Below are 26,803 nucleotides of genomic sequence, written 5' to 3' on the forward strand. Positions count from 1 at the left end.
GGAACCCTTGCCTAAACAGGTACTTCTGGGACCTCTCATATTTCAGCAGGGAGGGCATTTTACAACACTTGTGCTGCCACTGAAATACCCCACCTCTAGGTTACCATAAGCTGACAGAAAACCAGCCAAGTCCCATTTGCTAATCCTAATGCTCATAGAGGAGAGGGGAAGATTGTTTTTCAGGTGACCTGTCTGCTTAGCACTTGTGTAATTCAGAATACGTGTGACTACTGAGCTGGTGAGAACTTCCCTCCACTACTGTGCTTTTGTTTTTAAAGCATCACCTTCACTCTAAGCAATCTCGGGTTGCAATTTAAGGACAAAGTAAATTCCTGTACTAAACACAGAATGCCAAATGTTCTGTTTCAAGATGACGCAATTCCACCAAAATCAAGAAAGAAAAAGAAAAATACGGCAAACAGAGCTGTCAGCTACCATTTCCAAAAGAGGTCTAGATTCTAGAAACTTTCTTTGTTGTAGTAAAACTGAACACCTCTTGGATCAGCAGATGAATACCAGCTGCACTTCTTCCGAAGGGTTTGAGACAGAGATTTAGGTCCGCAGAAGAAAACACCAATGTTATTGCTGCCAAGAAAAGCAAGATACCCAGATTAATTTCAGAAGGAAAGAAAGGGGGGGGGAGAGAAAAAAAGAAAAGTAATAATATGTAATGCCAACTTTATTACAGAGCATGGGAAATATGTTTCCAGCTTTATGACCATTATTTGGGGGATGCTGTCAGAACACTGAATGGCAAGATGAAGTTTGCACTGCCCTGGAGCTTTTTTTGTCTGTTTCTGAAAGTCACCCTTTGAAAAGGGTCATAGGGCTAAAGATGCATCAAACATTTTATAGGAGAAAAATCCTTTAAAGCATGACCTATATGGACTTGAAAGCAAAGACTTTATATTCTGTCATTTTTGTGTATCACAGCTAATTTCATGTGGCCTCCCAAGTCAATGGTTAGGTATCTCTGGATTAGGTAGTCCACTGGATAGATTCCATTTGTACATTTTATATTCTATACATATCTTTCCTAAGGCTTGGATCCTTACTAGGAAGTAAGCTTCACTTGTCTTATAGCCGAGTAAACATACTGGTACATAGGATTGGACTGCATTTTTTCTTATTTAAAAAGACATTCTTATTGGTCAACTGGCAGGTAAATAGTGGGACTCCTAAACAGGGACTGATGGGTCTGTCAATTTCCACTTCTAAATTTTCCAGTCTTACATTCACTTCTCCACATTTCCACAACAGCTTGTAATTAAAGAAAACATTGTCATGAAAATTCACCAGCATTTTAGTGCAATTTTCTCCTAATACTGTATTGCTTGTATATATACACATGCTTATATAATTCTGCCTAATATACACATTTTTGCAAAGCAATCTGCCCTAAGATAATGCACTTTTCACATGTTACTTTCATTAGTATATGCATATTCATGCACACTGTATAAATTACTTGGAGAACTAGATTGCAAAATTTGAAGAAATGCAAATTTCAAATGATGGCTGCATTTTGGTATACACACTGTTTCAAATTTACATAGATTCGCCTTTAAATGCCAACTGAATCGAATTTCTCCCACACCCCTACTGCTGCTAAGAAATCACAAAATATTTTTGTTTATGTCCTTTTTCTGGGTGATGAAGACAAAATAAGCTGCAGTGACTGCTTCAGAGGCTACTAGGAACAAATAAGCATTTTCTAAGCTTTCCTTAGCAAAACTCTGGAGTTCAACTTAGACCTTTCAAGCTGAGATGAACTAATAACATAAGAGCATTGTCTTTACATCCACAGCCAATTATGTTGGGGAACAAACACATCCTTGACATAGTAAGAAAAAGGCCTCACTGTTTATCTCTTTAATAACCATTTTCAAGGGAAATTAGTGTTACTTTGTCCTTTGTGCTGAACAATAATTGGATTGTGTCTTTCAATTATAGCTGGACAAATGCCAAGATATTTTAATACTTCAAATATTAGATTCTCCTGTCCAAAAATTAGATTTTATTGGCATTGTCTATCCAAGATTTCTTCATCTAAAGTTTTATTACACATAAAGATGCTTTCAGCATAAGAACTCAGCTCAAATTATTATTGAAAGTGTTATTGATAAAGTGGTACAATTTTTCTTCCCTACCTAGCTCACTGGGGAAAATGCAGTATAATGACATTACTTGCTAATTTGCCTTACCTAGGATGATTTTCTGCTATATGTTTTAATTCTGTGTCCCAGTTTGGTCGTCCATAGAAGGTCTTTTGTTTCAAACCAGTAATTACATCCAACTTTTCATCATAATGTAAGGCAATATGAGTAGCCTGTATTGTTCAGAACCAAAAGGTTATTATTTTAGAACCAGCAAGTTTAACATCACCTTCAAGTAAAAAAGGAAAGGCTATAATCCTAACATATGGAGGAACAGATTAAAAGAGGGACTCAAAAGTCTAGATCAGGGATGCCCTCCAATTGACCACTGACCTTGTTGCCTGGGCTGATGGGATTTATATTCCAAGCTCATATTCTCCTGGGATAGCTCAGTCAGTAGAGCATGATACTCTTAATCTCAGGGTCATGGGTTCGTTGGGCAAAAGATTCCTGCATTGCAGGGAGTTGGATTATAGATGACCCTTGTGGTCCCAACTCTACAATTCATAAGACATCTTCATTTGTTATGATTGTGGTATTGTTGCTCCTAAAAATTATTTGTTGCATACGATAGAATAGCAAGGGGTTCTCAGGTAGAATGTGCCAGCTTAAATGTCCGAATCACCTTTGCAATTGACCTCTATTTTATCTAGTTCTTTTCTCCTGATCTTCTTAGCTGCCAATGCATATAGTGCTACTTTATAAGTTACGAAGTCATCAGTATAATGGAATTCTGTAGCTATGCCTCCCTTCCTTCTTCTCTTTTCTCCATCTCCCAGCTGCATATTCATACCCCTTAACCCTTGCTTCCAACCTTGCATTCCTTTATTTATTATCACAGTGGCATCAGTTTGTGTAGCAGCCTACACAGAGGGCAGGAATACCTGCCCTGGTCATCAAACTCCTGAAGGATAACCCCAAATTATGTATAGGTAGAAGATAACCCCAAATCTGTCCCCAGTGCCTTCCTGTTTCTCCATCAGTTAACCAAAATAGTTAGTAGAGATGAATGTACAAGTAGTGGGAGAAATTGTGAAGTGCCATAAAGAGAAATTCAGTGGACAGGGTGGCACTGCCATAAGGGGTTGAGAGCAAGCAGAGTCACGGGGAAAAGGAAAGCTGGAAGGAGGGAGAAGAAAGAGTAAGAGAAGAACTAAAGAGAAGAGGGCTTGGGGAGCAGTTGCGGATCCGGCTGCCAATCTGCCAGGGCTTGGGTGCTCGTGCATCTGCAGAGAACTGAGCATCAAGTGGTGTACCTGGGATTACCGTGGTAATATAGTTGGAATGAATACTTTCAAAAGACAAATGTTACAACTATTCACTCTAAGGAAGCTACGCTTTATGTGATTAGGCATTCATTTGATTACTGTTCCTTAGGCTGCAGTCCTGGAAAAGTAAGATTCAGTAACTCAGTCCCATAAGATTTCATTTATACCTGACTTTCATCCCAGCCAGTAAGAAATATGTGATAGCTTAGAAAATGGGCTTTCCCTTTCTCAGCCATTTGTGCTTCCAGCAAGCACAGGAGATCAGCAAACCACTCAAAGGCAGATGGATCTCGGCAAATCCAATAGAAATAAACCTGTCAAGGGAAAGTAAAACAATTCAACAAAGTGCAAGCTTTCATCGGGCGTCCTATATGGCTCTTAAATTATTTATTTGGAGATAAGTAGCTAATCTTATAGCTGGCTACTGTGCTCAGGTGTAAATTTATACTTGATTTTCTATCCAACATTGACGATGTAGTTTTTTAAAAACATACTCCAGCAGTCATTCATATACAGTTTAAACAGATTTTTGAAAATCACAGCCACTGCCTCTAAGGCACTGAGATGTAGACATTCTTAATGCTCCATCTAAACTGCTTCCAGTAATATGACAGCACAAGGGACTTGGACCAGGGATATTTGGTTCAAATATCTGACGAGCCGGGATGCTCTGGCAACTAATATAAGAATTTGGAAAGTTTTGGCAATCAATATAAGAATAGTAACCAACATTTCTATAGCACTTCTTAAATGTTCAAAGCACTTCACATCCTTTACCTCAGTAATTCTTACAACAACCCACTGAGGTAGATCTTTATTTTTATCCATATTGCAAATGGCTGAGAAGAGTGGCTTGGCTAAGTCCACCTAATGAGTCACAGCTCACACACTTAGTCACTACATTGCGCCAGTGTGGTGCAGTGGTTAAGAGCGGTGGACTCGTAATCTGGGGAACCGGGTTCGTGTCTCCGCTCCTCCACATGCAGCTGCTGGGTGACCTTGGGCTAGTCACACTTCTCTGAAGTCTCTCAGCCTCACTCACCTCACAGAGTGTTTGTTGTGGGGGAGGAAGGGAAAGGAGAATGTTAGCCGCTTTGAGACCCCTTAGGGTAGTGATAAAGCGGGATATCAAATCCAAACTCTTCTTCTTTTTAGACTTACTTTTCATAATGAGTTCATGTACAATTACTATCAGTTTTCTGTCGGTAAAATGGGAGTTTCAGTGACACACCTCCCAACATTTTTACAAGGGCCAGACACCTCCCCTCAATGCATTACCTTGTTTGTGGAATACTGTGGAATACATGCGGAACTGAAAAGGGGGGGGGAATGGAAATGAATTAATAATTCAACTCATCCCCTATCACTAGCAGGGCACCAGCATAATGAATGCCAGCTGACACAGTTAAACAACAACAATCCAGCCACTAAAGGTAAAGGTAAAGGGAACCCTGACTGCTAAGTCCAGCTGGGGATGACTCTGGGGTTGCGGCGCTCATCTCGCTTTACTGGCCGAGGGAGCTGGCGTTTGTCCACAGACAGCTTCCGGGTCATGTGGCCAGCATGACTAAGCTACTTCTGGCGAACCAGAGCAGCGCACAGAAACGCCGTTTACCATCCCGCTGGAGCGGTACCTATTTATCTACTTGCACTTTGACGTGCTTTCAAACTGCTAGGCTGGCAGGAAATCCAGCCACTAGATATTGCTTAAATGCAGGCCATACAACCATATTTCAGGAATCAAATGAAGCTAATTCCCACCCCAGTGGGGGAATGGTTAGCATGAAAATAGGATATGGGTTATACCACCAAACTGACCAATATAGTGTACATCAGAGAAGGAAGATAATGCAACAGGGTCAGCACAAAATGAAGTCTGTTTACTTTTTTTTTTTTTTTTTTTTACTAAGCTATGAAGTTCAAGTTATAATCAATACATATGTTCTATTAGGTGAAATATAGTCCGGACTTATAACTTTGAATATCTAGAATCATATTAACGTATTTCTGCAGAGTTCAAGGCCCCATCTGCGCTATACATTTAAAGCACCATCACACCACAGTCATGTCTTCTCCCAAAGAATCTTAATACTACGGTCCATTTAGCTAAGTGTTGAACAAAGGTAAAAATAACCAGCTACAGATAGGATTTGCCTAGGAAAAAGCCAGGAAGCTTTGCCTCCCTTACACAGAATGCCACAAATTAATAGAATTGGGACATTAGCTGGAAGGCAAGTGGCTAGTATAACCACAATGTTTATTTACTGAAATGATCCCCCCAAACGAGCAGGTGATGCAAAGCATATTTGCAAATGAAGTACTGTATATTCTGGTGTATAAGACTACTTTTTAATCCAGGAAAATCTTCTCAAAAGTTGGGGGTCGTCTTATACGCCAGGTGGAGAATCTGCAGTCGAGTATATCTCAAACTCTATATTTTAACTGGAAAAGTTGGGGGTCGTCTTATACGCCCAGTCGTCTTATACGCCGGAAAATACAGTATGTAACCACAATACTGATTACCTTTTCCAGTCTCAGTCCTGTGCTTAGATTACAGCACTTATACCAAATCGATTTCAGAATGGAAGCAAAAGGAGTGACTCCTATTCCTGCTGCAATGCAGACACTAATTTGATACTGAAACGCATCTGTTGCTGCTGCTCCAAAGGGCCCATCCACAGCTAGCCTGTAACAAGAAACATTCAGCTAAAATTAGAAGTCTGCCACTGTTCAGAGTTTTATTTTTGTTGATTTAACTTTATGTGGATTTTATTTTTCTAATACAGTGGTACCTTCGTTCTCAAACGCCTTGGTACTCAAACGTCTTGGTTCTCAAATGCCGAAAACCTGGAAGTAAGTGTTCCGGTTTCCGAATGTTTTTCGGAAGCTGAATGTCCGATGCTACTGTCGGCTATTGTTTCCAGGTCACCTGCACCAATCAGAAGCTGCGCCTTGGTTTTCAAACATTTCAGAAATCTAATGGACTTCTGGAATGGATTAAGTTGGGTGCTTTTGTTTTTGCTATTTATTTTGTGGTTTTGTTTTTGAGGCTTTTTTGGTTAATTTGTTTTTGTGACTGTGTGGAACCCAGTTCAGCTACTGATTGATTGATTGATTGATTGATTGTGGGACTGCGGAAATGGATAAAAGCCCCCTATCCTATTCATCAGTGCAGGCAAGAAAAGAAGTTGATTTTAATTTTTATCATCTACAATACTGTCTTATTTATTTTATAGTATAGTACATTGATTATTGCTTTCATTTTTGGTTCAATGGTCTCGTTAGATAGTAAAATTCATGTTAAATTGCTGTTTTAGGGATTGTTTTGCATTATTTTCTACAGGAAAATGCACCTTGCTTTTGGAACACTTTGGTTTTGGAACGGAATTCTGGAATGGATTAAGTCTGAGGAGCAAGGTACTACTGTACCTGTTATTTTAATATATGGATTATTAACTGTCATGGGTAAATGGAAGAACGGTGGGATATAATCTTTAATAAATACATAAATAAAATATGTTAAAGGACAAAACAGAATCATTCCAAAATGATGACTTGGTTATATTTGTTACAAGAAGAAGGGCACAGTTTTCCATGAGTGCTGCTTTGCTATCAAAGAAAATATTTAGCACAAGAGAGCAGGAGGGCTATGTGCATAAGGGCTCTGGCCATTTTATTTAAGCATGCAATTGCAATTTTAAGGATTCCGCCAATCTGATTAGTGACTTAATTGCATGGCCAAATTTAGTGAGAGTATTTGCATATTTAATTATGATTTAAGAAAAAAAAGCATCCTGCTTTAAAAGACTTATTTTCCATAGTGTGCAAATCAAGGCACAGAGGAACTGATTTAATTTTGGAATGTTTTTAATCAGTTTGAAAACTTCTTGCTATGCAATGAAGGAATGAAAAATGTGAGGGTGGGGATAGAATAAGATATATTAGCATGTAATTCATAAATACTGTATATAAAAAGGTCTGCATTAAAAGGAGCGTTCAGAGCAAAACAAGCTTGCCACCAATTCGGGAAGGGAGATCCCTTCTTCTCTCACACTGCTTCTCAGTCCTCCTGGCTAGATAAGTCTTTTTCCTACAGAGCCACTAGCTCTTGAATGCACGTGACTTGTGCCCAACTGCCCATTGTTCTTTTTTAAATGCCATGCTTAAAATCATCTAACATCTTTTCTACTTTGAGGATATTTTGAAGACCTAATCCCTGATTCATTGGATAAAAAGTGGTTTAGTGACATAAACTCACAAGACTTAAAATTCAGGATTTGGATTTAATATATAGGGTTTATATTTTAATCCTCTCTGGGGCAATCTGGTTAAAAAGAAAGAAGTTAAGGATAGTTAATCATACACAGGAAGCTGCTTTATACTATCTTAGACTATTTGCTCAGCTAGCCCAGCATTGTCTAATCCAAGGCTGGAGAACAGCAGGCCTTCCCATTTTCCAGGCCCTCTTCCTAAGCTTCACTCCTTCCCAATCCACACACAGTCTCATCTCAGGCTACAGCCCAATGGCCCTGTTTTGTGCCCTCCTCAAGAGCTTTTTGCCTGGTTGAAATGCTTCCCTGAACTATAATTAGGCCTCTTGCTAGCCTGAAAGGATGACAGAGAGCTTTGGGTGTAGGGAGGGGAATGCGACTGTATGTCAAAATCTTTGATGTTTACTGTACAAGAGTAAGAGTCATACCTGTTGCTCCGCCTACATGTGCTCTGACCCCACCTACTACAGGCACGTGGCCCCCAGGAACAGGGATGGCGGGGAAATTTGATTAATTGTGTGTTTAAAGCCAAATCTGTCAGCCTCACATTTTCCGAAACAATATGCAAACCGAAACACAGCTAGCTGGCCTTTGGAATTCTCACTTATCCATTCTCCATCAATGCATATATTAGGGGAAAGTTTGCATAAAAATGAAGATATCTATGAAAATAACATACAAAACCACGTTATATTAGGTGGGGATTGTTTGCAAGAATGGGTCCATTAGTCAAAACTGCATAGAAGAATGTGTTTATTAGGAGACATTCACGCTAAAATGCTAAGGGATTTTCTGCAGGTTGCTGCAGAAATGCGGAGAGCTGAATTTAAGATTGGAAAATTGATAAAAACATAATTATACACCCACTAAACAGGGTGAGACATAAATAAAAGAGAGAAAACGAAAAAGAGAAACCATCTCTAACTTTCAATAAAGATGTCTGTGGTTTTTTGTGGGTTAAAAAAAAAAAGATTGGAAAAATGAGAAACCGAGAGAACCAAAATTGGCTGGTCCTTCCACCCTACTCAGGAGGCTGTCCATGAGGGAAGGAGGCATGACGAGGGATCCCCACCCCTGATCCAATCTGACTGGCAGAAGCTCTTTAGGATCTCAGGCGGAGGTCATCTTTCCCTCCACCTTTTACCTGATACCTTTAACAAGAGATGTCCAAGGCCTCCTTGCAAACCTTGTTCTCTGAGTTTCAGTCCCTTTCCTACACTGGAACCTGGTCATTTCCTATCATGGGTCTTTAGGCACATTTAACTTTCTCTAGACTGCACCTCAGTTCAGAAGGTATCCCTGGCTGGTGGGGGTTTTATGAATAGTGATATTGCGTCAGGTCGCATGACATGTGCCAACTTTTAGGAAGCTGCAAGCAGACGGGAAGAAGATAGATTTGTGAACAACTTCCTGAGAACAAAATGCCAGCACCCAGCACCCGCTGCAAAGATTATCTTGTCCCAGATACCCTGTTAAGTTGCTGGTACTATTTTATAATGATTAGGAAGGATGAAGAAAGTTTATGGCAAAGCTGGAAAAAAATAGCAAGTATGCTAACAAGCAAATAAGAACTGGCTATAGAGCCAGAGTAGATTCAAAAAGTTTTACTTCCAATCTGGGAGTAATTTATTTTTATCTCTTTTATCCTTTGGTTATTTATAGGCATTGCAGCAAAAACAAACATTTCTGATTTTCAGTTAGAACATTTATCCTCTCCGTTCCCATGCAGCATAGTGGTATGCATACATAGTTGCTCAGAAGCAAATGCTATGGAGTTCAATGGACTTACTCCCAGTACAGTGGTACCTCTAGATGCAAACGGGATCTGTTCTGGAGCCCCATTTGCATCCTGAGCAGTCTGCAACCTGCAGCGCTGCTTCTACACACACACGGGTCGCGATTCGGTGCGTCTGCACATGTGAGTGACGTCATTCTGCACGTCTGCGCATGTGTGACCCACCGAACCCAGAAGTAATCTGTTCCATTACTTCAGAGTTTGGCGCGTTCGTAACCTGTGCAGTTTGCAACCCGTAGCGAACGCAACACAAGGTATGACTGTACTTGAATTACAGGGGAAGAAGTCTTTGCCTTTGTGTTACTGTTTTTAGAAAATTATGGAGGGACATGATTTTGCTAAAATTGTGAGGTAGGATCTGTGGATTTCATTAAGCCCCCGGCCCCCCCAAAAAACCTGTCCCTTCCCCTATAAGTGAAGCACTTTATGGACCTTACAGTTGCAGACTTAAACAGTTGCTTAGCTTTCTTACTGAAAACCATGGAATGTCAAAGTGCTTAGTCTTGGCTGGATCACGGGCATATCAAATAATATTGAATATTTTCCAAGTAGCATGATTTAAGCAGTCCTCCTGAAGGAAAACATTAATATATGGGGTTTTTTCCCCTCCTGCCAGTGAGACTTTGAGAATGCTGTGTTTTACTACATCTATAATTATAATTTATACTCTGTTTTGATACGCAAAAAAACAAAAAAAGCCTTCACAAATTGTTAGTTAATCAAAACAAAATGACAAGTATGCAACACTGCAGTTAGTTATCAAACCTTGGCAGCTTCCACGGCTCCTTAAAGGTTTTCTCCTCTGCTCCAAAGGCTCTGAAAAGGGCTTCTGTCCAATCCCCGACTGACCTTATGTGTACACTGAAAAAGTCGTCTTCCGGGGCTGAAGTGAGAGTGAAGGGGTGCCACTCCATTTGTGAGATAGCAGGGCACTGGAGAAAGATATACTGACCAGCCTCCATCTTAAAGCCACGTTTTTTCATATGAAGCTCCAGAACTCCAGAGGAATGAGACACCACCTAAACCACAGTCAAATGACAATCAGCACACAATATATCCAGGAACCCAAGAAGCTTTCTCATACCAAGTCCATTGGTCCATCTAGTTCAGTATTGTGTACACTGACTGGGAGTGGCTCTTTCCAGGGTTTCAGTCAAGGAACTCATGGAACTCACACAGCCCAACCTAGAGATGCTGGGGTTGAACCTGCATGAAAGCAGAGGCTCTACCACTAAACGGCAACCCCAAAATAGTCCTGTGCATCAACAAGGAATGTAATAATAGATGTGACTCAGCTGATTTTAAATGGGCAGAAATTAGGTACCATTTGCACCAGGATGCATGACTTTTTGCTGGCCACAGCGCCTCCATATTTCTCACATGGTGATGATGTTGCATACCTTGCAGTTCAAATTTCAGACTTGCCGTTGCAGGAAAAACTTTTTTTCCTTAACAGTATTATGAAAGTAAGGCAATATTGAAATGCTCATGTATATGGTAATGAAAATGAACCCACGAACAGAATGTGCAATACACCAACAAAATATTGAATACAGAACTTTCTACTGATGAAGCAATATAACCATACATTTTTATTTTAATACAGATAATAAAGCTGATACGACATACACACCTTTGTAATGACAACCTCTTGCTGAAACCTCCAGAGCCTAATAATTCTTTCACAGATGTACAAAATCACAGGGCATAAGACCCACTTCCAAGCCTGTTGGGGATCATATAAAGAGAAGTTTTAATGCATACATAAGCTTTACATTTCTGATGGAAACCACCGCAGGCACTATGTTATTTCAGTCCATCTCCACCTTGTCTTCAAAGAGGATGCTAAGGCGGGCAATATACCCAAAATTCCTAAGCAAAGAGGAGGAGTGCTTGCCAAACACTGCACCGCCCCACTGACTGAGAAGAGTTGCAGGTTTCCATCTTTTCCACAGGGGTTGGAAACTTATGGCCCATGGTGCTGTTAAGGGCTTACTAATAGTAACACCTTGAATTTAGCCCAGTAACGAAACAGAAGCCAGTGCAGCTCTCTGAGCAGGGTGTCACTTCTGTCAGTAATTGTGCTGTATCTTTCTGAACTAACTAGGTTTCCAAAGAAAGTGCAAAGAAAGCCCTACTTAGAATGTGTTACAATAATGCAATAACGACGCGGGTGGCGTTGTGGTCTAAACCACTGAGCCTCTTGGGTTTGCCGATCAGAAGGTCAGCGGTTCGAATCCCTGTGACGGGGTGAGCTCCAGTTGCTCTGTCCCAGCTCCTGCCAACCTAGCAGTTCAAAAGCATACCAGTGCAAGTAAACAAATAGGTACCACTGTAGTGGGAAGGTAAACAGCGTTTCCATGTGCTCTGGTTTCTGTCACGGTGTTCCGTTGCACCAGAAGCAGTTTAGTCATGCTGGTCCCATGACCCGGAAAGCTGTCTGTGGGCAAACGCCGGCTCCCTCAGCCTGAAAGCGAGATGAGTGCCACAACCCCCTAGTCACCTTTGAATGGACTTAACCATCCAGGGGACATTTACCTTTACCTTGCAATAATGCAATATTAACGTAAGTAATGCCTAGACTACAGTAGGGAAACTGTGAGAAATGGAATTCCCTACCTGTTCATTGTTCAGAGTCCTGAACTAGAAAAAACAATGGGGAAGCATTTCCAAGCTTCTGGCAATCGAGGAGGGGGTGGGCTGTAGAGGGTCCATGGTGTCAGTCGTGGGCTCTGCCAGGGCATAGGGCTTCTTGCACCTGGCTAAGCATGATGGATGCTGATGCAAGCCATGCTCAGCTGTTTGGGACATGGATCCTGTTTGGCTCAGAGAGTATAAATGCATGCTCTGTGAAATTTTCACTTCTCTTTTTCTAACACAGGCTCTCTAGATTGGATTCTTGAACCTTTAAGAAGAGAGAACCAATTTCCACTCCCTCCCTGATGCTGCTGTACAATTAGCAAAGTTTTCTAGTATGATGCATTGGCCAGAAATTGACCCAAAAAGTTCAGTTATGCTGAAATGACCTATTTTTATTAAATTGATTGGGCTGTTTTATTGTCAATAATTACACTTAGCAGATCTATGACATCAAGTTGCTTAGACCTCAAGATATTATAGCTGATAATTGCAGTTCGTGGTCATATATACTGATCATCCTATTGATCAAATGTACTTAGCTGACCATATATATTAACTGGTCACTCTGTTCAGCTTGAGCTACACCAGCTTTAGATAATTAGATATAATGGAAGATGCAGGGTTTTTTTTAGACATGCAAGCATTCATTCTCCTCTTTTAGTTTTAGTATCGGAAAAACAGCTTACAATGGCTTATTTTAGTCAGCAGAGGATATGCAAAATGGATGTGCTTTCATTTATTGACTTTACAACTCAATTATACCAAAGTACTTAGATTTAAGTTTCTCTTTAATTAATACTTTATATATTAATAAAACTAAGAATAACAGTATGCAATAGGGAGAAACACAGGGCAGTTGCCCTAGTCTGTATCCAATGCTGAACAAAACTAGATCATGTAGCTATTTGCAAATACTATTGTTTAATCTTTGTTCTTTTAATTCAGCAAATTCACACATTACCATCACATTTCTGGATAGTTTCCCCTAAAGTGTTTTTAGCAGGCACCAAAAAGTGTACAGCAAAGTTACCTGCTTGATGTCAAGAGACAGAGAGTTCCAAATTGTGGGTGAAGCCATACTAAATTATTGATTTCATACAAGTGCAAAACAAATATTATGTGATACCTGTGGAAGTGCCAGTTCTGCAGTTCCGAGTGGTCAAATGGGCATACAGTATATGAGGTAAGACTATCTGAGTCCCACAAGCTTAATGCTTGCACCAGGGAGTCTAAGGTGGCACCACAAGATCAAAGTCACTCCATTGCATCGACATTCATCAGCATAATAGGGTTGCTGCTCAGGCTATAACTCATCTCAACAGAAGTATTGGAGGTAAAATATTGCTCTGGCTTAAGAAACTGCAGTGGTGCAAGTCACCGATGAAAAGTAAATCATGGGCCTAATTACTAGCTACAGAAAAGCAAAACTCAAGCGTCTTTCTTCTTTCTGTTTGTATTGCACACACAGAAATACCCGGCTGAGGAATTTTTAAACCATTTGATATCCTCCCTGAGAATTCAGCCAAGGCTTTCAAATATGCTCCTTTGATCCTTTAGCAAGCAGCTGTAGAAAGTGCTATCTTTAAAGTGTTCTTTTTGTTGGAAATGAATAGTCTTTGATGACTTGTTGAGTGACCAAAGCTTCTTTCCTTGTATTCAGGAGAATTGCCTTGTGCCAAGGTGACAAATTCATTAGTCCTGACATTAAATGATATTGGACAGGCTGATGATGGAAGCTGAGGATACAGGCTTTAGATGGAAGCTGAGGATACAGGCTTTAGATGGTAGATCACCATCACTTGGAAGTGAACCTGGTCAAATCTATGAAGTGTGTTTCTTTTATATATGTTCTAAACACCTAATAAGAGTTTAAATAACATATGAATTCTTTAAAGAGATGATTGACTTCATTCCTTGGCAAGCTTGCTGAATTCTCCATTTGTGAAACATTGGAGACCCACTTTAGACCTAATGTTGTTGGCCTTTTTACTGTCCTGGAAACAGGCATTTCCATTTCAGTACTACTGTATTATTATTATTATTATTATTATTATTATTATTATTATTATTATTATTCCTTGCCCATCTGGCTGGATTTCCCCAGCCACTCTGGACAGCTTTAAGCGATACTGTTATAAGCAATACTGTTTATATAGGTTTTGATTTACACCTTTGTGTGATTCCATCAGTGTTGACCAGTTACTCTCATGTGCTCAGAGAGATTAATAAAGTTGAATCTCAAAATCCTCCAGGAGATAATCTCCCAGAGTTTGCTTGTGGGTGGCTTAGTGGTTGTAAATCAGAAGGGTTGGTTTTTGGGTTTTTTAGAACAATGACCTGGTGACAGTCAACCAGACATCCTTACCCAGCGCTGCCATGGCACAGGCACAAGAAACAAATCTTGGAACTCCTTAAGGAGTAAGTTGTTGTTGTTGTTGTTGTTGTTGTTGTTGTTGTTGTTCAGTCGTTCAGTTGTGGTCGACTCTTCGTGACCCCATGGACCAGAGCACGCCCATTCCCTGTTTATTTAATGTTCACAAAGACTTCTTTGTGAATGTCTACATTGGGAATGTTGTAAGGAATGCTTCGTTCTTGGACATCCTAATAGAGTTCCACTCAGAGGAAATCTTCCAGGAGGCAGTGAATAATGTGTAAAACTAAGTGGTATGTGCCAACATTGTGTTTTCCCAACTTCAATGTGTTTGCCATCTGTTTCATAGACCAAATCATCTTAATCTGGTATGACTTTGAGATTCAAGATCCATCAGCATTCAAAACTATGCAATAGAGACTGGTCCACCAGCCTCAGTCTGCCCTCAACCTGCCTATCTTCTTACTTAGCCTACTATCAGTCCAGAGCACTGGCTGTCAGCTTCCTCAGTGTTGCAGAACTCAGAGGAGGATGCTCACAAAAGTAGAATTAGTTGACATTGCAAGTCATTTGCTCTGGCTCCACCTACCCTTGGTCACCTTGAGTTCCACCCTATTGGTCCCAATGAGCCTCAGCCACCACTGAAAGCACAATGAAGCATCAGCTATGAAACTATGGATCTCTCTCTCTCTCTCTCTCTCCCCCTATAACACAGAAAGCTGCTGTATGCTGAGTCAGAGCATTGGTTCCTCTAGCCCAGTACTGTCTACAATGACTAGGAAGCTCTCCAGAATTCCAAGCAGGGGTCTCTCCCAGTCATACCTGGAGATGCTGGAGGTTACCCCAGGGACTTTAACCATGTAGAGCAGGTGCCCTACCACTGTCACAGCCCTTCCCCAATCTTGAGTACATTCCTTTGGGTGTGCAGGGAAGGAGACGTACCTCACTGATGTTATGCTCATTAGTTTCAGTGCATGGTATTGCAAGACAACTGCTGTCTTTATTCACAGTATTTTTGTTTCATGGCATTTCCCCACTTTTTCTGACAGGAGGCCTGTCAATGCAGTCTCTAAAACAATGGACAGCTCAGACTGACTCAGTAAACCAAGTTGTTCCTGCTGTCCATTCTCCTAATCTCCCACAGGGTCAGAATTATATAATATCAAATGTTATATGCCGAATGGGGGACGCGGGTGGCGCTGTGGTCTAAACCATTGAGCCTCTTGGGCTTGCCGATCAGAAGGTCAGCAGTTCGAATTCCCGCGGCAAGGTGAGCTCCCGTTGCTCAGTCCCTGCTCCTGCCAACCTGGCAGTTCGAAAGCACGTTAAAGTGCAAGTAGATAAATAGGTACCGCTCCGGCAGGAAGGTAAATGGCGTTTCCGTGTGCTGCTCTGGTTTGCCAGAAGTGGGTTAGTCATGCTGGCCACATGACCTGGAAGCTGTACGCTGGCTCCCTTGGCCAGTAAAGCGAGATGAGTGCTGCAACCCCAGAGTCGTTGGCGACTGGACCTAATGGTCAGGGGTCCCTTTACCTTTATATACACCACCACCACCACAACAACAACAACAGTGAAAGGGGTATCAATAATTTGGGTGCATGCTCATAACTCCAACATTTACTGCTTGGTGGAATGAGGGAGCATAAGGCACAGAACATTTCTTAATCTAAACCAGCTTTCCCAAAACTTAGATCTCCAGCTGCTTTTGGACTACAGTTCCCATCATCCCTGACAACTGGCCCTGCTAGCTAGGGATGATGGGAGTTGTAGTCCAAAAACAGGTAGAGACCCAAGTTTGGAAAACCCAGATTCTGAACAATTCCCTCCTTGGAGTGGATTGGAAGAAGTGCAATCATTCTCTAAGAAATAGCAAAGTAACAATATCACTTTAAAAATAAATCTGACTGAACAGCAGCACACCTGAAAGGGCCTAGAATGAGGCAAGAAGCAAGAGTCATTCTTACCACAGGGTCATTGCCAGAGAACTGTGGCAGAGGACATTGACCTGATGTTTCCCACTCCAAATAATGATCTTTGCAGTAAGTGACATTGTGCAGCAACAAACTCTGAGGGGTCTGGCCACGGATGAGCTGACTAAGGAGAAAAAGAAAAGCGTTATAAAGCCAGAGCTGAATAAAAAATGGTCTTTGGCATTCCCTTTTCACTTGCATTACCATCAAAAAGTCCCTCTGTGAATTGAAAATCTCATGAGCCTTTCTTTTAACACACATGGAATAACACAGTGGTGGTCAGCAGTGTCCATCACAATGGGGCAGTGCCCAACAGTGGCATCTTTGCTGCTTACTTGGACAATGTGCCAGGGTAAAGCTGGGCAGCAATGAGGTCAGGGCTGTTCAGGCACACTAGCGCAGCCAATCCAGTGCTTTCCCCAGCGAATCAGGCAGCCTCAGCTTCACTCTTGCCCTGCTTCATTCTGGGAAGTGGCAGTGTGGTACTACCCCACTGTATCAGCCATTCCTGATGGCGGCAGGCTGGGGAAATTTGTGGGCAGGTTACAGCAGGAAGCAGGAGTGTTGGCCTCTGAGACTGTTTCTATGCTGCCCTCAAAGTGGTCCACTATCCATCTTGCATAAATTTATAATATGGGTGATGTGACTTTGGGCACAATCTGGCAGGAAAGCAACACACAAATGATGACTTCTGATGATGATGCCATTAAGTCATATTGATGTATGCTGATACTCACCCCATCCCATGGATAGCCAAACCAATGAAGAAAACAACAAACAGGTGGTGAGTATACCAGAACACCTCATAGAAGGACCTTGTGATGATCTCTGTAGATGAAGTCATGATCAGAATTAATGACACAGTGATCAGGAGACCTGTCATTCCAGCAGTGGTTGTTAGTATTTCAGTTATTGTATTCTTTTTTTTGGGGGGGGGGGAAGAAAAATAACAAAGTGGTTTTATAGGACAAATGAATAAATGTTGTAGCTTCAGCATAAAAATAAACACATGAAAGATTTGGGTTTTTTTAATCAGACATACTGGGTTGTTTCTAAATATTACTCAGAGTAGACCCACTGAAATTAATGGGCCTAAGTTAGCTATGTCTGTTATTTTCAATGGATAGAACTAGCATTGGATGCAACCCATTGGCACTGATTATTAAAACTTAGGTTTGTGCTGGAAAGTGGTGTAAATAATATTAGCTGCAATTTGTTTGCTTCTGTGAAAGGATTACAGGAAATGATATGATCTAAGAGATAGCTGTTTTGCTACACTGGAGTCCTTCTGAGGGAATGAAATAGAACAAGATTCAATGAAACAGAAAGGTAAGAATGAAACCCATGCAGATTAATTTAGCTGTAACTTTCCAAAAGGCAGGTGTTAAGCAATAATTAGTTATGAACGTGGTGCCACATTCTTCTTTCAAAATAAAGTGTGCTTGTGCAGACATTTGAAGACACTAAACATTTGAACTACTAACATGAGTTTGGCCAAACTGCGAGAGGCAGTGAAGGATAGGCGTGCCTGGCGTACTCTGGTCCATGGGGTCACGAAGAGTCGGACACGACTGAACGACTGAACAACAACAACAACAAACATTTGAAGACTTTTTGCTCCTATTGCTTCTGACATGTGTGTGTGTGTGTGTGTGTGTGTGTGAGAGAGAGAGAGAGAGAGAGAGAGAGAGAGAGAGAGAGAGAGAGAGCACACTTTCAAGGCAGGGGAAACAGTCCAATGACAAACACCAGCCAATCCCCAAAATGCCAACTTACCATGTCATAGTTCCTGATTGGGTTCAAGTAGGATTCATTGGGGCTCTTGCCAATGCCCGACAGTTTACTGCTTAACTCTCCTGCTTGTTTTGACTGGCTAAGATGGTATCGCTCTATGTTGATCAAATGTGCAATGATGTGAATGGCTTTGAAAAGAAAGAGTTGTATAAACTGAGGACCATAATATGAAATTTTGGAAGCAAATAGATCCTTATTTCATGGATGAGTCATTGGGTAAACAATGGATAGATAAACATGTATTCCCAGAATAGAGCTGGACAGCCTTGATGATGGTGATGACAAATATTTTTCCAACAATAGTCAGGTAATGAGTTATGTGCTTGAGAACATAGCTTGGTTTACCTTTTGCATTCAAATTCTCTCTCTCTCTCTCTCTCTCTCTCTCTCTCTCTCTCTCTCTCGTGTGTGTGTGTGTGTGTGTGTGAGAGAGAGAGAGAGAGAGAGAGAATGTCGCAATATAAACCATGAAAGGTTGATACATTATTATCCCTGAATACATATTTATACTATAAAATAATATAAGACTGTTTCAGTTCATATGTGATACATAACGTTCAAACATGGGGTGGTTCAGTCTCGCTCACTTTTATCTTTCCACTTTTTCTACAGTGCTTCTTATCCTATAAAACCTGTGAATGCATGCAGGGGGCCTGGTTTCATCCCCATAGGTTCAAAACACCAGAGTTGTTGTCCTATTCACTTCTGTGGGATTGCAGAGGAACAAGCACACAGCATTGTCTTTCCCACTACTGTGAATGAGGCTGCCCTTGTAGGCAACGTGCTGTTCAGTTTACATTGAAGCCTTTTTGTGTGGAAGATGCATAGGCCCCCACTTTTTTGCACTGTGGAGAAATGTGTGTGTTTGCCCATTGCAGTGTACAGAGCATCTCTTACATTCAAAACATGCCCATCACACGTCAGCAGCTATGGAAGAGCAGGCTATAAATCCAAGTCTATGATCATACATAAGTAGTTCATATGTGCTATTATTACTTTGTTGCACGCTAGTCTATAATTTTCCATCTATCTCATTGCTGGATTGTTTTATGGAGAGGGGGTTAGTAAATGAGCTGCAATTACAGGTCATTATCCATCAGTTCAGCGTGTAGAGAAAGAGCCAAACGAGAGAGATGTCTTGATACATTTGGCTAATCTGTGTTTGTTCTCAGCGAAGCATATACAGCTCTTATTGAACTGGTGCACATACTTATTCAAGAGAGTAAAAGCCACTTCTGTGTCTTTCTGCATGCCTGTCTGGGATAATAGTTGCACTGAAGTTAGTCACCTTTTAATTAAGTACTTAAGCATACCCATTACAATCAGTTCCCTAACTTGTATTATATGGATTCTATTCTATTCATTGAAATGTTAAAATAGTACAATTTAAAATAAAACAAAAACATATTTTAAACAGTTTAAAACTATCTAAAACATTTAGAAGCATCTTTTACTCTCACATTTATTAATTTCACAGTTACCATGCTCAGAATTTAACAGCCATCAGTCTTAACCTGCATAGATTGCCAATGCCTCCCATTATTTACACCTCTCCTATACTGTGACCCCCACCATCCTGCAAATTATTTCTAGTCCATTAATAGCTTTCATGTCTTATCATAAATGCATACATACAAACATAGTTAGATAAAATCCCTGTTCCATTCCTACCAAGGCAGAGGCCCTGAGCAGTATCTGTGGACAAGAAATGTGTGTAAAAACTAGGGGGGAATCCCAACCTCTCAACAACGCTTCCCATGCAGCACATAACCAGCTCTGTCTAAAGGGAGCCCCATCTACACGTGCAGCATTTTCCTCCATAGGAATGAGAAACACGACTGGGTAGTATCCCCATCTTTGTGGTAGAAGGCCAATGTGTGCCAAAGTAGCTCTTTTCAGACCCAGTCAATCATGCATCAGCTAGGAGACATGGCTCTGAGGAAAATCTCTCTCCTGAAGCTGCTATTTGAATTGGGAGGAAATGGACTTTAAGTTAATGCACCTTTAGTTTGATACCTTGAGGAAACTAAAACAAGATCAATTAATACATTTCTATTCCTGGAATGACTTGTTAATTAAAAGGGGGAAATTATGCTTTCTTCAGGAATCCATTCTTATGATGAAAGAAAAGTGGTATGTTGCTGGGCTGATAGAAAAAGATAACTTCCCACAGCACTGCAGTGTGTTCTGCATTCCATGCTCTTTTGAGGTTTTGAGCAAAACAAAAATTGAGCTGACTGATCCTGGTGGGAAGTGTGCCATCTTGGAGCCCTTCCACAGTCCTTCTCGAAGGCAAGGGAGTATCAACAGCTGTTGGGCAGAACTCTTCAGCCACTGATCCTATTATTTAGACTCATCCCTTTTGCATTGGATCTGCACTGTATGCAGAAGGAATGAATCTAAGTTGATGGTTGGGCACAGGTGACTTCACACTTACACGAGGGTTACAATTGCAGGTACCACACATATACGTGAAATCATGTATAGTGGGGAACAGCATCTAAAAAATCTGTAAACACCCTCTAAACCTCTGGAACCCCATGAAAAATCCTTTTAAAAACCGGCAGCACTTACTAGTCTCCCCCCCCCCACTCTTTTCACACCATTTTTGCAGCTTCTGTGTTCTTTAGGGGCCATTTTTGCCCATTTCACGCCTTTTTTGCAGTTTAAATAAAATTATTTATTCATTTCCCAACACCCACATATATACGGTTGTATGCGAGTTGAACGTGTGTAAGCAGGGAGTTGCCTGTTAAACTATGTCTAAAAAAATGGGAGGGGTGTTTAGTGAATGTATGGGAGAATGTTTAGTTACTCGATGGCTGATGATAAAGAATAGATCTGAGTGCCGAATTGGTGGTGGGAACTATAGAGGGCATCTGGGAACATCTGCTGGAGGAAGGAAAGCCAAAAATACACACCACGAACAGCTAAAAGCAAGTGAAAATTTGAAAATCTATGGCTATTTCCAATATGTGAGACCTAAGGTTAAAAGATCAGGAAGAAGGCCAAGACACAAGGCTGTGTTCTGATTGTCTTAGGACTCCTGAAAGTTCAAAAGATCAGGGAGTGGGAACCTGTTTGTCTGAAAAACAGCATATGATGGAACAACATATGAGGGTCTGGGAAACTACCCTGATGACCCCAGATCAAATGACCTCAAATGCTACTCACTCATTACTTTCGTCATGTTTGACGAAAACTGGAAAGTATAAAGCAAGGACTTGTGCGCCTAGGATTCTGGAGATCAAGAAGACAAGTCCAGAGGTTGGAGTGCATCAGCCAAACTCTGACCTCTTCACCAGCTCTGCTCAGATTGGCCATCTGAGGAGGTATGCTTGAGTAAGTATGAATGGATAGGGATAATGTTTAGACCATGGGTAGGCAAACTAAGGCCCAGGGGCCGGATCCGGACCAATCACCTTCTAAATCTGGCCAGCAGACAATCCGGGAATCAGCATGTTTTTACATGAGTAGAATGTGTCCTTTTATTTAAAATGCATCTCTGGGTTATTTGCGGGGCCTGCCTGGCGGTAGGCCAGACTATATTTTTTTTGGGGGGGGGGATATGAACGAATTCCTATGCCCCACAAATAACCCAGAGCTGCATTTTAAATAAAAGCACACATTCTACTCATGTAAAAACAGCCTTAGGTTGCCGACCCCTGGGTAAGCCCTCTGACCCAGCAATTAAATGGTTAAAGGCACACATTCTGCATAACAAAAGATCTGTGTGGATGTAGTAAAGAAAGCTGCAGAAAACTTTGTAGAAAACTGGAATGGTTTGGAGAAGAGCAAATGCTCGTGCCTCCTGTGAAGACTGAACATTTTCTAGTAACTAATGAGAGGAGAAATTTCTTGAGAGAATGCTGTCTCCTGCCAGGGAGATTCAGAATTTTAAGTCTTGTTTTATGCTTTTATCAATTTAGGTTTTACATAATTGTATTTGGATTTGCATGGATTCATTTTGTTTCATCTCATTTTTATTTCAATTTAATATTGCATTTTCATATTTGTTAAAAGAGGGCCATTTTCTTTCTTTCTTTTTAAAGGGGCAGGGTAGTGCTATGCCAGGAAAAATCAGGGTGGCATTCAACTAAGTTTTACTAAGAGTAGACCCACTGAAGAGAATGGACGTAATTGAGTCATGATCATTACTTTCAGTGGGTCTACTCTGAGTAAGCCTTAGTTGGCATTTTAAGCTTGTTTATGCTGTAGGGTTTCGGTGGATCTAAGTTAAACTTCAGTCAATGTTACCTTGCATTACTTTCATTCTTTTAAACTTTTGTTTTGTAATGATCTGATGAATAGATAGAAATAAAGGAAACTGAATCTCACCTGCTACTAAAATATGTAAGAATTGCAAATCAACAATAGGGGTACCATAAGTGATACCAGACAGAGCTTCTTCCTTTCCCCAAAAAACAACTGCATTTATCTACTCCCTCGGCAAGCCATCTCTGAAATAACAGAACTGGTCTCCATCACAGCAGAAAGTGTTATCAGGGAGAAGGGAAAATGCACTCTTACTTGAGAGTAAGTTTCATTGAAAACAATAGATTCAGAGGAGACATATATTTGAGAACACTGAGAGTGCCTCTAGATACCAAGGGTAGAAAGTTGAGTTCTTCAGAGATTCTCCCCCCCCCCCCATATATATTTTATTTTATATTTTGTTTGCTCACACCTGAATTCCAAATTTTCAGGCATTTGATTGAAAATGTGTGGCTAAAAGCAGGGCCAGGCCACACATGCAAGTCCTGCTCTCAGTGTACTCACATAAGCCAGTTCCACATTGGACCTCCCTGCATTAAGACTGCATGATTAGCACTCCAAATTCATATCACTCCAGACAAAACAAGGAAGCCTACATTGTAAGCATTAAGGTGTTTTTAAAAACAAAAAAAAAACTTACTTGCATTCACAGCTACTCCATATGCAATAGTCTTGTGAAATGTGACACTTTTGTCAAGTTGTCTCCTCAGGACTCCTCCACAACACTTGATGAAAAGGGGGAAAGATATGCATCTTAAATCATTTTTATGAACTTGAAATTGCATGCAAACATAATTATAAAGTATAGTTTATCTAATCCAGAATTTACAGAACACAGCTGGAATACTGCTGCCAGAAGCAATGTTCACTTTAATGTCTGGGAAAATCCGGACATACAGCAACCCATTTCCAAGATTCACCTATGCTCACTCCTACAATAATAAACTATGGTTTATCATTACAAGAATGATCAAAAACCCTTAGGGAAAAAGAAGGTGCTGCTGCTGCTGTCAACTGATAATGGTGAGCTACACTCCTGAAAAACTGTTACAGTTTCTCCTCACTTTGGAGAAGTTTGATGGCACGGTCCCCCTCATTTCCTTGCTCAAAATTAGGCTGGAGAATTTTGAGAGGCCATTTTGAGATGCAAAACTTGTTAATTTTAGCTGTGGTTTATTGTAACAAGCTAGCTTCACAAACCAATATCTGAAGTAGGCTCCTTTAAGTAAACCATAGTTAAAGCTTATTGAAGCGTGTCCAGATTGGGGCATAATGCTAAACAACTGGTTGTTGTTGTTGTTGTTTTTTAATTGTAGCAAAAGCTTCCAATGTCCTCCCTGCAGCTATATCAGCTGAGGAGAAAGGAAGAGAGAGTGAATGAGTCTAAGTCACCTAGGCTCATTCCAGTAATGATAAACTTTTGTTTTGTTTTTGTTTTCATTATGTATTTTCTGTTTTCATCTAGTATTTTTATGCTGTGAAGTGCCCTGAAGGGTGGTATGCAAATAATATGAATGAATGAATGAATGAATGAATGGAATATTATAGCTATATTTGCAACACTGTGATGAGCCTATGGAAAAATACACTCCTATAAATATCCACTAGCAGTCAAATGCTACAGTTTATCGGTTTCTTTTAAAGGTGCATTTATAAGCACACAGGTTTGAAACAAGAACATGATCAGTGAACCTTTTCAATGATCGTTTAAAAGGCAATACTTGTGCAATAGGGGGGGAAATACTTACGTAACTTGTTCCCCTTAAGAATGAAACCAGGTTTCTACTAACTGGTAAGAGGATTAGCAGGCAGTTAAAGTTGAGGCAGGTGGCAGAAGCTCTTGCCCAGGCAAGCGTGGACTAGACACAAAATGACAAAAGGTGTTAACACATATGAAATGAATAAAAGCACAAGAAATGTTTCAGTCCCCCAAAGCTGACAAATTACCATTTGATTATATGTTTCACAGCTTTACAGCCAGGGAGGGCAATTCTGCCATCCAGCAGGGTGAAGCGACCTGGTGTGTGTGTGAAATGGATGAAAGCAAGATTTGGAATCTTAATGCTGCAACAAGACTTTTAACGTTTTGGTCCTTGTGCCTCCCAGACATCATTGGACTACAGTTCCTATCAGCCCAGTCATAATGGCCAATGGCCAAGAATGATGGAGGCTGTAGTCACAAAGTAGCTGGAAAGCACCGGACCGGGGAAGGCTGTGTAGTAGTATAATGTCACAAATCATACCATGTTAGGTAGTCAGGAATATTATGATGTCCCTGCAGTAAGTGGTTCTGCTTGGGTAAGAGGTGCATTACTTTAGACACATGATTCAAGAAACAATGGATAAGTTCTTTTTCTAATCCAGTTTATGACTGACAAAAATGAATGAGATGAGGATGCAGTATATTCCTAAATCGCAAAACTAAAATGAATCAAGTGGGATAAAAAAGAAGGAACCAGTTTGGCTGGTTTTAAAATTATGGGGCATTTGGTTACAAAAAACAGGGGGGGGGGACACACGAAGCAGAATGGCATGCAGATGAGTGAGACTTTGGGGTACATAACAATGCAGAAGCACATCCAAGAGAAAGCCTGGTTAAAGGGGCATTTAACAAACTTTTACTTACACCCAACATAACCCGAGTATAAAGATAGGCATCCTCCTCTTCATACCAGTTGAATGTGTCAATAAACAGGTATAAGTTCATTCCCAACCACAATAACTACAGTAAATAGAAAATATATTGATGATCAATTACAGTTACAATGTTACTTTTCTCTTTCTCTTTTCTAATGCAATGTATAATTAAGAAATCTCACAATTGCATTGTATTTGTCAAAAGAACCCAATTCTAAACAGAATGAAACTTTTGAGCATCAGTTGTGTGAATGATAAAAATGAAACATTTAGGGGAAAGTGGAGAGTTCCTTTGAAATATCAGAAAATGAATCAGAACCAGCAGCTTGATTATGAAATAGATACTTACAAATAACAGAACTGACAAGCTTTCATTCAAAATCCAATACACCATCTTGATTGTCTCTGTTCTGTGCTAGCAACAATTCACTCCCTTGTAATACAAATTGAATTCTCTGTATCTGCCTCTTGCTGCATAATCAGCTCTCTGGAGCAGTAGCCTAGGAATATTCTAATTAAGGACTTCCTACCAGATGTCGATCTCCAAGGGGGACATAGTTTGTGATGTGAGAAACTAATCTAATAGGCAGTTTCTGTCCAAATTATTTTGGAATAAATGAAAGGTTTATTAGAATCAGTGAATGCCAGCCCCCACCCACCCAGTTTCAAACAACAGGTTTCAAATACACCCTAGATTTCCCCTCCACCCCACCCCTTACAAGCACTGGAGATTAGGAAGCTGTTTTATAGACTGAAGCTGGTCCGTCTAGTTCAACATTGTCTACACTGACTGGCAGTGGTTCTCCAGGGTTTTAGATAGGGAACTTCTCCCAGTCCTACCAGAAATGCAGGGGATTCAACCTGGGATATTCTGCATGCCAAACAGGTGTTCTACTCTACCACCAAGATGTGGCTCTTTCCCAACAGTAATGCAATATTTTGCATATACATGTGTGTATATAATATATGGAAAATATCCAATGGGTGCTGTGCAGAGCTTCCACCCGCAGTCTAGAATTTCTCATAGCTCCAGCCAGATTCTATTTAAACCAATTTTACTTACCTTCAAAACCCTCCATGACATGGCCCCACTCTGCTATTTTTCCTGCTCTCATAACCTGATGCATCGCAGCTCAATCAGTCTCAACCACCCAAATATCTTTTGCCCATTCTCCCTCACTGTCCCTTATGCCTGGAGCTTTCTCCAAGAATGTCTCTGTCCAACTGCTCTCCTTTATTTCCTCTTCAGAACTCACCTTTCCCAGGAAGCCTTTGGAATATCCCCCTCGATGCAACACCCTATTGTAACTAAGCCAAAGTATAATAGAATATATTCTTCACCTGTTTACCCTTTCCTCCACCCCTTCCTCTGTGCCTTTTAAGATGATATGCCTTTTGGAAGCAAGGACCCATCAGATCTGTTTTATGAAAAGCACCATGCACATGGATGCTAGCATATAAATAAATAAATTTATAATAAACAAATTTAATCCACAGTTTAAGAAGGATATTGACAAGCTGGAATATGTGTAGAGGAGGGTGACCAAGATGATGAGGGGTCTGGAAACCAAGACTTATGAGGAACAGTTGAAGGAGCTGGGTTTGTTTAGCCTGGAAAAGAAGGAA

At 40.7% G+C, this 26,803-nt stretch overlaps 1 protein-coding gene across 2 annotated transcripts; it reads right to left on the minus strand.

Moving 5' to 3' along the window:
* On the minus strand, window positions 1–25,776 carry NOX3 (NADPH oxidase 3). Of its 2 annotated transcripts, XM_033144051.1 has the most exons (13): window positions 25,527–25,776; window positions 25,167–25,262; window positions 24,289–24,399; window positions 23,181–23,265; window positions 18,248–18,393; window positions 17,209–17,390; window positions 16,466–16,595; window positions 11,124–11,216; window positions 10,256–10,509; window positions 5,948–6,110; window positions 3,592–3,738; window positions 2,205–2,329; window positions 1–585 (listed from the first exon to the last, which is right to left on the minus strand). In XM_033144051.1, the coding sequence occupies exons 1-13, from the start codon at window positions 25,569–25,571 to the stop codon at window positions 459–461; spliced, it is 1,704 nt and encodes a 567-aa protein (XP_032999942.1). In that variant the 5' UTR covers window positions 25,572–25,776; the 3' UTR covers window positions 1–458. The 2 variants fall into 2 exon arrangements, with proteins under 2 accessions (XP_032999942.1, XP_032999943.1); XM_033144052.1 differs by lacking the exon at window positions 25,167–25,262.
* Window positions 25,777–26,803: the final 1,027 nt, after the last annotated feature.

This window comes from Lacerta agilis, chromosome 3, assembly GCF_009819535.1.
Source record: "Lacerta agilis isolate rLacAgi1 chromosome 3, rLacAgi1.pri, whole genome shotgun sequence".
NCBI lineage: Eukaryota > Metazoa > Chordata > Lepidosauria > Squamata > Lacertidae > Lacerta > Lacerta agilis.

What these genes read in the sequence shown, in the direction of transcription:
- NOX3 (XM_033144051.1), bottom strand. Translation starts at nt 25,571, where the DNA reads ATGGTGTATTGGATTTTGAATGAAAGCTTGTCAGTTCTGTTATTT. An exon ending in GCTTGTCAGTTCTGTTATTT is followed by an intron (nt 25,263 to 25,526) that starts GTAAGTATCTAT and finishes TATTTACTGTAG; the next exon opens with TTATTGTGGTTGGGAATGAA. An exon ending in TTGGCTATCCATGGGATGGG is followed by an intron (nt 16,596 to 17,208) that starts GTGAGTATCAGC and finishes TTTTCTCCTTAG; the next exon opens with TCAGCTCATCCGTGGCCAGA.